The following is a 12334-nucleotide window of genomic DNA, read 5'->3' on the forward strand; positions in this document are numbered from 1 at the left end:
TATCAATCAACATTTGGCACTGTCATTTTGCGATAATAGTTACATCGCTAAGTATTTTCAATCTCGAGGTTAAAAACCCAACAAACTTAAGATACTTGAAACAGTTCAGTAACACTTTTGTACGATTATGATCTTGACTTTTTAATCTGTTTACAGCAGCCTCACTGCAAACCCCTCAAATAGAGTTGAATCGCAGTAAATATTTTTTTGAGGTAAGGCTGCTGTAGACAATCTAAAAGGTCATGACCATAATCGCACGAACGCGTTTGCGGAACTGTAGTCAGTATCAGATTTTCGTATCAGTTGAGCCCCAACGCCCCTAAATTGAGGGTTATTGTTGTGGTCTATAATATTATAGTCTGTTTGGATCTACGTCAATCAGAACCTGTCGATCACTTTCCGGACAGTGTATATGTGGGCGGAGTCAGGGTTAGTCGCCTTTTTTGTGGTTTAAAATCGGGAGGAACAGTCTCCTTGTATTGCATAGTCAGAGTTTTTCGCAGGTTTTGTGTCGGGACGATGGTAGCGAGCGGGTCGCGCGTTGTCGGCTTTACAGACTACAGACTACAGGCCGACTGGCCGACTGCCTTGAATAGTCCATTGGCCCTAGGTTTTGCACATGCACTTCGTCTGCATCGTCTAATGTCTGTGACCCCAAATTCGGGTATTTGGCCTTCTAAAAACGCCCAACGCTTTATTTGCAGTCAACATACACCTGCGTAAGTTCGAACGCTGTATCGCTGGCAGCGTTAGCGAACTGAAAAATCCAATAATGACAACTGTCACTCTTCATTATTGACAGCGTGTCCGGCTCGGAAGGACCAAAACAAAACAAAGCAAGACGTCGACATATCGATTTGGCGGCTAAACTTTGAGTCTCATGCACAAAAGAACTGATATTTCACTTTTTCTAATTTTCCGAAGCCTCCGGTGTCAACATCCCAAGCCGACGATTGCGTTTACATCCGCCCTTGTGTAATTTTATCGCCTCCCCATTATTCATATTCTCTTCCAATTTCCAGTTGATGAAAAAAACGCGATCAAAGTGTACTGAACTTCCGGCGGCGGTAAATGTCATTTTGACGTTTAGTAACTATTGATTTAAGCTCAGACGTGACGCGGTTAAACAAAGACGCTTTTTGACGTTATTTTAAAACAATTTTCCTGTGACTCACACTCTATACCCCGAATATATTCCGGACTAATTATATTTACTTTCATCTAACAATGAACAATACGTCCAACGGGTTTTTGCTGCACAATCTACCTTTGAAAATCCACCAAACCGCGAATCAATATTACATTATAAGCCTCTCCAAGCTCACACCGTAAATAAGCACTAAAAATCTCATCCTCTTAATGTACCTAAACTTTGAGATTTTAGACTGTCAGAACTTTTCAGTGTTTCCTTTCGAATTTTCTCACCGTTAACAGCTTCTTCGGGGAAAACGGCTTAGAATTCTACTGCAAAAGGACGCAGTCTCAATCAAAATAGTAATTTACTTTATTAACGTTAAGTAACTTTCAAAATTAATAGCTAATATTTCTAGTGCTGTAATTAATTAAAAAAAATCTATATCTTTGTCAAAATTAAGTAGGTACTTTTGACGATTCTGTTGTCGAACAACGAGCGATGTTTACTCAAAGATTATAAAGCAGGAAAAATGTAGAAAGGAGGAGCAAGCATAGGAAAATTGATATCAAACTAAAATACGTTGGTGTAGATATGAATCAACCGGATTATGATGGTAGTCAAAAATTTTGCTTAGTAATGTAAACGAGTCATCTAACAACAAACAACTTCCTTGTTGAATAAAATGTGATAATTAATACTTAATCTTTGCAATAAAAAGATTACAAATAATTCAATGTGTAGTACAAACACAAGGAAGTAAAAAAATCGACCGTTTTAGCTTTTGTGGCTGCTTGGCGTTAGACAAAATACGCATAAATCGTGTTGAAACTCGTTTTGCGCTTTGTTTTGAGATGTTATGATCCCACCGATGATTCATGGACCCATCACTGATCATTATGGCTAATAATGTATGCTTTGCATGACGAAGGTCCATGGGTCTAAGTGATAACAGAAGCTATATAATTGTACCCCCAACATCATTCAGTATCAATCAATCATTCAGTATCAATCATTCAGTATTCAGTATTCAGTATTCAGCATTCCATATTCCATATTCGATATTCAGTAGTCAGTAGTTAGTAGTTAGTCGATCACGAAGTTAGTCTGTAGAATTAAAGAATATATATATACCATCAAAAGTTTGTGTCAATCCTCTTCAAAATTCGACCGGCCCAAAAAGGAGATAAAAAGAACCATCACAAACTGGCGCAGTCGTTAAGGATTTCCAACCGGGAGCAGAAAAACTTGTGAAAAAGGGAAGATACGGTCAACTTTGTTGAAAATCCGCAACCTGATTTCAAGTCTACTGATCGAAAAAGAAAAGGAAGAAACAAACTTCTAGATCCGAGTCATCTTCACGGTAAGTGGAATTATTCTTTTGACCACGAATTTCTAACTTATCTATACGATGGTCGATACACGATCCAACCAAAACCAAAACCAAAATCAAAACCAAAACCAAAATCAAAATCAAAATCAAAATCAAAATCAAAATCAAAATCAAAATCAAAATGAAAGTTCTGTCCAAACCTTCAATCTATCTGATATAAGAGCAATCATTTCTGACGACTTTGATGGAAATCGAGAAAAACTCTATGATTTTGTTCAAGATTGTACACAAGCATGGTCATTATGCAATGATCAACAGAAGCAATTACTACTTCCTTACATTGAATCGAAACTAAAAGGTTCAGCTCGTGCTCAAACAAGAAACAGACGATTCAAAGACTTGCAAGAATTAAATCTCTATTTACTTCAATTATTCGGTGATCGTCGCGATTTATCTCAAATTTTAGAAGAACTAAATTCAATTAAACAAAATAAAAATGAGTCAGTCCAAAATTATTTTAATCGTATTGAAAATCTACAAACTATCGCCCTAAACACATCAGCTTTACAGGATGCAATCCAAAATCCAGGTAGAACAGCTATGATAATGGAAATTGCACTTCAACGATTTATTTTACATTCAAATGATGCTATTTCGAATTGTTTACGTAGATCAAAACCGCAAACACTAAATGATGCGTTACGCGAAGCATTATCAGAAGAAAAATATCTCTTAGCCCGAAATCCACATTGCAACGGTAACACTTCTACATTATTTTGTTCCTACTGTAAGAAAAAAGGTCATAAAACTCAAGAATGTCGAAACTCTTCTCGTGATCAATCTAAGTTCCATTATTCAAACTCACAAAGACAAACTAACTCTAATTCTAACTCTAATTCCCATAGTACGACTAACTCTAATCGCCAAAATCAAAATACAAATCAAAACTCAAAATTCTGCAACTATTGCAAACATAAAGGACATATGATTTCAGAATGTCGAAAACGACAATATAATAATAACAAAAATCAATCAAGTTCACACAATTTACCTTCCACATCATCTTCATCAAATTCGGTAAATTTAAACGCCAAAATGTCCGCAATCAGTGTCGCGTTGTTGGACATCCCACATTACTAAAAAGCGATACGCATTCAAGAAATCATAATTTCAAAAAATCAAATCAAATTCGTATGCAGAATATCGACAGAGAATTTTTAAATAAACAATCCTCTTATCATATTGATTTATCCAAGTCAAATCTTACATTTGTAAATCTTCCTCATTTCAACAATCAAAAACAAATAATCAATTTCAAATTTCTTGTTGACACTGGTGCAAATGTCTCTCTGATAAAAACCGATAAGTTGAAGACAACATCATTAAATTATAATCCTAACGATACCACCATGATAACTGGTATTGACTCTAATAATGCAATTTTAACTGCAGGCAGTGTTTCCTTAGAACCTCATTTCGAGAATCACGATTTAAAGATCAAATTCCAAATTGTCCAAGGTGATAACGCTATTCCTTACGATGGTATTATCGGTAACGATTTCCTAACCGAACAAGAAGCAGTAATTGATTTGAGTAATTCTGAATTAAAATTAAAATCTTTGCCATTCCCACTAAAACTGTATCCGCATTGTTCCAATTCGATCAACACTTCCGTACCAACAATTTTAAAACCGCGTTCTGAAACTGTTATTGAAGTCAATATAGTTAACGAAGGAAATTTAAATGTTGGACTCTCACCGGAAATTAAAGTTCACGATGGTGTTTTTTTGGCAAAAGCTATCCTATTTGTAAACAAAGACAAGAAAGCTTTAACAACAATAGTTAACACTACAGACAAATTTGTAAAAGTAAATCATATAAATTTACTTCTGGAAGAATTCAGTGAGGACCGAAGTAACATTTTTCTTAATACATCCGAGTCAAATATCACGAATCAAAAACAATACATTAAAACAAGATTGGAAACTCTTGATGCCAATCTTCGACTTGAGCACTTAAACGACGAAGAAAAACAATCTGTAATTAAAATCTGTCACAACTATAACGATATTTTTCAACTACCAGGAGATCATTTAACGCACACAGATGCAATTCGTCATAAAATCATTACAACAAATTCAGAACCAATCAGTTCAAAAATCTATCGCTTTCCAAAAGTACATCAAGTAGAATTATCTAACCAAATTGATAAAATGCTCGATCAAAAGATTATAGAACCCTCAACTTCACCATTCAACGCACCACTATGGATCGTCCCCAAAAAGGTAGATAGCTCTGGTAAACCAAAGTGGCGCATTGTTGTGGATTATCGCAAATTAAATTCAGTTACAGTCGGTGATTCATTTCCAATTCCTAACATCGAAGAAATTTTGGATCAATTAGGTCATTCATGTTATTTTTCAACTCTTGATTTAGCTAATGGGTTTCATCAGATCAAAATGGATGAAAACGATGCTTATAAGACAGCATTCTCGACACACACTGGACATTATCAATTCACTCGTATGCCATTCGGTTTGAAAAATGCTCCATCAACATTCCAAAGAATGATGAATACAGTTTTAACCGGATTACAAGGCTCACAGTGTTTTGTGTACCTTGATGATATTGTCATTTATGCTTCATCAATTGAGCAGCACGAACAAAAACTAAAGGCTATATTCAGGAGACTTCGCGAAAATAATTTAAAGCTTCAACCCGACAAATGCGAGTTCATGAAAAAAGAAATAACATATCTAGGACATGTTATATCTGCAGAAGGTGTGAAACCTGACCCTATGAAAATTCAAGCTGTTACTAAATTTCCCATTCCGACCAAAGTTCAAAATGTTAAACAATTTCTGGGCCTAGCAGGTTATTATCGGAAATTTATTAAAAATTTCGCAAAAATTGCTAAACCACTCACAAACCTTTTAAAGAAAAATCATCCATTTGAATGGAAAGAAGAACAACAAAAATCATTCGATCAATTGAAACAAATACTAACAACAGAACCCATACTTCAGTATCCAGACTTTGAGAAAACTTTTATCGTAACAACCGATAGTTCAAATTTTGCAATTGGTGCTATTTTATCCCAAGGCGAAATAGGCAAAGACTTAGCTATCTCTTATGCTTCACGCACATTGAATCAATCAGAAATCAACTATTCAACAACTGAAAAAGAACTTCTCGCTATTTTATTTGCTGTCAAGCGATATCGTCCGTACTTATATGGTCAAAAATTCAGAATAATCACAGACCACCGTCCTCTCCAATGGTTATTCAATTGTTCAGATCAATCATCTAGACTTTTAAGATGGAAATTAAAACTCAGTGAATTTGATTATGAAATTGTGTACAAGCCTGGTCGTCTAAACGCAAATGCTGACGCACTGTCACGAAATCCAGTTTTACCCATAACCACTGACGACAGACAGTATTCGAAATTTCTCGAATATCACTACAAAAACGACAAAACAATTGAATTTTCCTCAATAAAAGAAAATATCTTTAACGTAAGTCCTAATGTCTTATTTATAGCCAAAGATCTACATCCAGACAACAAAAATTACGAAACTCTAAATGAAAAATACGATCTAAATGTATTGAATGCAGATAATATTAATCTTCACGATGTTATTGTTTTACAAAACAACAGTTCTAAAACTTACATATTAATCACACATTTAAATCATTTTGATCAACCCACCTACCAAGACATTTACTATTCTCTTATCAACCTCTGCGATAAAGCTAATTTAGAAAAGGAAAGGCAACTCTTCATCAAAGATCCTTCTTACTACAATACAAAAATTAAAATGACAAACTTTAACAGCATGCTTTCGTTCCTCTTTAGCGATGTAATCAAACTTACGATAATTCAATCCGAAAAACTAACGCCAACATCTGAAAACGAGAAAATCAAAATTTTAACCGAAAACCACTCAACTTCAATTTCAGGACATACCGGGTTTAGCAAAACTTACAAACGAATAAAAGAACACTACAAGTGGAACGGTATGAAACACGACATCAAAAAATTCATAAAAAATTGCAGAAATTGCCAGATAAACAAAATTAATAGACATCCCACTAAAGCCCCAATGCAAATTACTACGACTTCATCCAGACCATTCGAAAAGCTATTTTTGGATATAGTAGGACCTTTACCAATAACGGAAAACGGAAATAAATTTATTCTCACCTTACAAGATGATTTAACAAAATTTTCTTATGCATACCCATTACCGAACCATGAATCTAAAACAATCGCAGATAAATTTTGTGAATTTATACTAATATTTGGAACACCCGAGAGTATAGTAACCGACAATGGAACCGAATTCACATCAAATTTAATTAAAGAGATCAATAAACTTTTCAAAATAAAACATATTACGACAAGTCCTTACCATCCCCAAAGTAACGGTGCCTTAGAAAGATCACACGCTACTCTTAAAGACTACCTCAAACATTTCGTCAACAAAGAACAGAATAACTGGGATCAATTCATACAAACAGCTATGTTTTCATACAATTGTCAAATTCATTCAACTACACATTTTTCTCCTTACGAATTGTTATTCGGACACAAACCACTACTACCAAACTCAATCACCCGTACACCAGAATTTCGTTACACATATGAAGACTACCATAAACAATTACAACTGAGACTCAACAAATCATTCGAGACCGCTAAATTAAATGCAAATCACTCTAAAGAAACATCTAAAATCCGTTATGACAAAAGAACAAACGACTATAAATTCAAAATCGGTGACTATGCTTACTTAAAAAGCAAATCAACAACTCCAGGAACTTCTCAAAAACTCTCACCACATTATAAAGGACCATTTAAAATAATCAGAGTAAACGCTAACGAAACCGTAGTCCTAAAAATCAAAAATAAAGAACAAACGTACCACAAAAATTTATTAAAACCAACCATTGTTTCAGATGATACGAATCCAAATAATACTACTCCTTGCACTCGCAAAGACATCAACGTCTCTTCCGACGAATAACTTCGAAATAACGCCGATAGAACAAAAGTCAGGACTTTTTTATCAAGATTTAGGCCAAATTCGCATAAGCAACGACCATTTCACTCTTCTCACTTTCAAAAACATTTCATTTCTCTCTAACAAACTCGCTTATATCCATTTAATTTTTAACAACTCTCAAAATCTATGCGAAACAATCACGTCGATCAAATTCCCTTCAGCTTACTGCGTTAACTCAATTCGAATTATGAAAAATCAAATCAAACATTTGCTAGAAAAATCAGATACAATCAGACATCTAGTCGGACACACTCTAACGAATAAATTTAATAGACAACGCCGTGGATTAATTAACGGAGCATCAACAGTTTTAAAATTTCTTTTTGGTACCCCCGATGCAACGGATGCTCAAAGATATGATAATGCTATAAAGTCACTAGCAAACAACGAAAAACAAACAGCGATTCTCATGCAACAACAAATTCGAATCATGTCTTCCACAATCGACAATTATAATAAATCAGTTACTACCCTCAAAGCGAACGAAGAAAACATTAATAATAATTTTAGAAAATTTCAACAATTTTCAAATAATGTCTTAGATCGAGTTACTCAGTTAGAACAACTAGACTCTATCACAAAACATTTCGATCTCTTAAACGAAATCATAGTAGAACTTAGTAATGAGTACGATTCCCTCATAACGTCAATAATGTTTGCTAAACTAAACATCATATATCCAAAGGTAATCAATCCTCAAGACCTATGGTCAGAACTTTCAACTATAAAAATTAGTACAGATTTTATTTTTCCAGTCACTTTGAATGACTATAGTGATATCTACAAACTATATTCACTGTGTAAACTTAATGCAATTTATAACAACGAATTATTAATCTTTTCTCTCAAAATTCCATTAGTTGATCATAAAAATTATAATCTTTTTAAAGTCATCCCTCTACCTATTCAACATTACAACTCTAACATATATTCCTTTATAACGCCTTCCTATCCTTACTTGACTATCAGCATAGAAAAGGACGAATTCGCTGGATTGAAAGATCTTTCCAACTGCCAACCACTGGAAGAAAGGATAACACTATGTTCTGATGTTATGACATACGCCACCACCTCAAATCCAAGTTGTGAAGTTACACCTAAAGTAGAACATTCGAATGAAGTACCAACAAATTGTCATCTCAACGTAATTAAAGCACAATTCGAAGTTTATCACAAAATTGGACCCAACGAATGGTTGTACATTGTTTCGAAGCCAACGAGCCTCACCATCAACTGCAAATTCGATAAACAGGACTCTACGGACAAAACCATAGAAAACGTCGGAATAATTCGATTAAGCACAGGTTGTGTAGGTCGCACTATGTCTTCATCCCTTAAACCAAGTTATAACCAAACCGTCATCGTTCATCACTACATCCCTAATTTCGACATAACGAGAAATGTCAAATACCCAGGGAAAATCAAGGAGTTAAGCAGAATGGAAACCAAACCCGTGATGTTCCGAACCGTCGATTTAGACCAACTCCATGATGCCAAACATCAACTCCAGATGTTTTCAGATGTACTACAGGACCAAATCAACAAACCTATCCTAGGAACTTACGTCGACCACTCCGTGATAATATTTTCGTCGCTCATTTTCGTAATCTTTGGTGCCATGATCACTTTCATCTACAGAAACAAATTGGTGCCGAAGTGTTCAAAACGCAAAAGTGAAGTGTCAAGTTTGCAGAATACCCAAACTGTGCAGCAGACTGTTCCACAAAATGAATTTTCGATTGAAATACCTCAACAAACTAGTAACGAAACTCATAATGTAAATTTCAGAAGCATTTATTAAGTAGTTCTCCCTTTTTTATATCTCCATGTTATCTTTATTGTTTTTTACTTTTTATATATTTGTATTCACACATATATCAAAAAACTTAGGAGGGAGGAGTGTTATGATCCCACCGATGATTCATGGACCCATCACTGATCATTATGGCTAATAATGTATGCTTTGCATGACGAAGGTCCATGGGTCTAAGTGATAACAGAAGCTATATAATTGTACCCCCAACATCATTCAGTATCAATCAATCATTCAGTATCAATCATTCAGTATTCAGTATTCAGTATTCAGCATTCCATATTCCATATTCGATATTCAGTAGTCAGTAGTTAGTAGTTAGTCGATCACGAAGTTAGTCTGTAGAATTAAAGAATATATATATACCATCAAAAGTTTGTGTCAATCCTCTTCAAAATTCGACCGGCCCAAAAAGGAGATAAAAAGAACCATCACAGAGAGAACAATGTAACAAAGGCATGAGTCAAAATTAGGGTTGTCCAAAAAGGTAATTATCGATAAAAATCACAAGTGTGATTCTCCCGTCTTGACAAAGAATAGATATAATTAGATATATTTTTTATTTATTTGGAGATAGTTGCAAGTGTGGGGGCCTGGCAAGGGTGAGAAAATAGAATCAGTTCAGGGAAAAAAGCAATCAGACTTATAAACATCTTTTGTGCATGTGTATTTAAACAAAGATGGGTGAAAATCGAATAGAAAGAGAAGCAGACCCTGGACCCGTGCGATGCACTTTCGCGAAGGTCGAACATCAAATGAACAAACATGTATCGTCTGGCGACTTATTGTACACACAGCACATGTATAACAAAAAAACAATGCCTATTTCAATAATAAAAAATTTCGCAATGTTACGTCAATCTTTATCTACTTTATTGTTCTAAAATAACCCGAATTGGTTCATTATCCTTTTAAACCGTAAAAATATGATAATGGGGAAATTATGGGGTAACCTCCCTAAAGTGGGTTAGTCGCTTTATCTGCTTGTTTTCCAACACAAAATAGGGCACATCCATTTGCATAATAATAATAAATTGCATTGCTTGCATAAAAAATAAAACAAAGCTTGATAACATATCGAGGAAAACAAAAATCCTGTTTTGCTCAAGAAAATATTATGCGTCGCGAGTTCGATAATCTCGAAAAGAAATTATTTTTAGTTGGTGTATTTTTTTGGTTCGAGAGTGCAATTTTAAATCCTGCGAAAACAAGTGCATCGTCCTGCACCAAACGATTGCAGAGGCCCCGGCCGGGGGAAGAATCAAACTCCAATATATCACTTCACTGACTCATGTTATTTAATACTGATAAGAGATAAGTGTATTGCATTCATTCTTTCCTATGATTATGTGATGTTTGAAAGATTTCCTCAAAAAAATCACACTTTTTATCACAGTTTTCAAAATTTCCAAACCGGACGAAACGGTTTATCCGATTTATTTGCGTTAATTCAATCTCCATTAAAGAGCAATTTTTTAAGTCGCTAGTCGTAACGGATGTTATGATGTCTGCTATGTCAGTGTTTTGTTATTTGCGAACCACCCACATTTAACATTCCTCCGTTTCACTAACCCGAAAATTAGCCAAAGCGATTACCTTATTTCAAGGTAAGCAATAGATATAAAAAGGATTAATTATATTTCAGGACAACAGCCAGACACATATATTATACACGTTTCAACGATTCCCAATTAATAGAAGACCGCAAAAAACGGGATCAGCGCGATTTGACCATTTCTAACAACCCAATAATACGTCAGACGACCTACTTTGGAAACGATTTCGTCCGAAAATTTTTAAATTTTCGAGCTCTGGAGTTGGGAGACTTTTGAAAAGTGTGCATTTTTGGGCGGGTTTCACGCGGGCGTTTCGGAATTTGTGAATTGAATATCTAGTCATTCCAAAATGAATCATATCTCGAGAACAAGCTGGCAAGAATTCAAAAAAGGAAAAAACAATCCCAAAAAACTTTTCTCTGAACTCTGAATAAAACAGATGGTGATACAGACAAATTTTCATCACAATTAATTTAATGGGATAATAATTACCATCCTTATCATTATAACTTCTGCAAATTGATTACATTAGTGGTGTTAGAAATTTACGAGCACATTAAAACCTCTGTACATCAAGAGGACATTGTTGCACGAATTTTTCCAGAAATTCGAATCGAGATGCTCTTTGTTTCAGGTCACAACAAAAATAACCAACATGTAAATCATTGAAATAAACGCGTAGCATAAATTTCTGCTAATTGAGGTGATTTAGTGTAGAAATGCCGGAATATGGACGAAGGGCAGATCAAAATGATGATTTAGCGCGTGAGTTTTCAGTACCAGAATGAAAGAATGGTGGCGGCGCGGTGAAAGTGAAAAAGGGGTGTGAAGATATATTAAGTATTCCCGGTATGTCCGTCGGTGCGTTGACACTATACGTAATATAATGAGAGAATGGGGTGGTGATGGAAATTTTTTGTGCGACGCCGCCCGTGTCTGTTCGCCGACGTCGGTTAGGGGCGGCAGAAGTTGACTGCGAAAAGGTCGCCAGTTGAACGGCCGAGCGCGGCCAAAACCTTCGCGTTGCAAGGCCAGACGAATATAACTAATACGTATCTGATATCTTTCAGGACAGTATTAAAAAAAATCACGCACCCCTTTAAAGATATAGAATATTTAAATGGTGTGGTTGAAACAATAAAGTTCGCAAGTAATTGCGGTCATAAAAAAGGATTAAAATCGTGTAATCTCTCAGATGCAACATTTTCCTGTTGATTCAATCTTTATCTATGATCGTCAGAAAATGCGTTGGAAGACTAGGAAGATTTTCCTGCTTCTTTTGTTCGGTGAAGCCCAACACAAGCATGACGTGCTGATGTTTGGGCCTGTTAATTTGCGTATGATGCAAGCAGCGGTAGGTCCGGTTCTGAGCCATGTCCAACATCAACAATGGCCTTGCATGACAGACAATGCATCATATTTGTTGCTTTT

At 35.3% G+C, this 12334-nt stretch overlaps 1 protein-coding gene across 1 annotated transcript; it reads left to right on the plus strand.

The window, feature by feature from the left end:
* Window positions 1–2015: 2015 nt before the first annotated feature.
* On the plus strand, window positions 2016–3605 carry LOC148166946 (uncharacterized). Its single transcript, XM_088048054.1, has one exon. The coding sequence runs from the start codon at window positions 2544–2546 to the stop codon at window positions 3603–3605; it is 1062 nt and encodes a 353-aa protein (XP_087904180.1). The 5' UTR covers window positions 2016–2543.
* The last annotated feature ends 8729 nt before the right edge of the window (window positions 3606–12334 follow it).

This window comes from Gnatocerus cornutus, chromosome 10 (genome assembly GCF_029298725.1).
Source record: "Gnatocerus cornutus isolate USDA-ARS CGAHR chromosome 10, icGnaCorn1.1, whole genome shotgun sequence".
NCBI classification, from domain to species: Eukaryota; Metazoa; Arthropoda; class Insecta; order Coleoptera; family Tenebrionidae; genus Gnatocerus; species Gnatocerus cornutus.

Excerpts from the sequence above, each read along its gene's own strand:
- LOC148166946 (XM_088048054.1), top strand. The coding sequence starts at position 2,544 with ATGGTCGATACACGATCCAACCAAAACCAAAACCAAAATCAAAACCAA.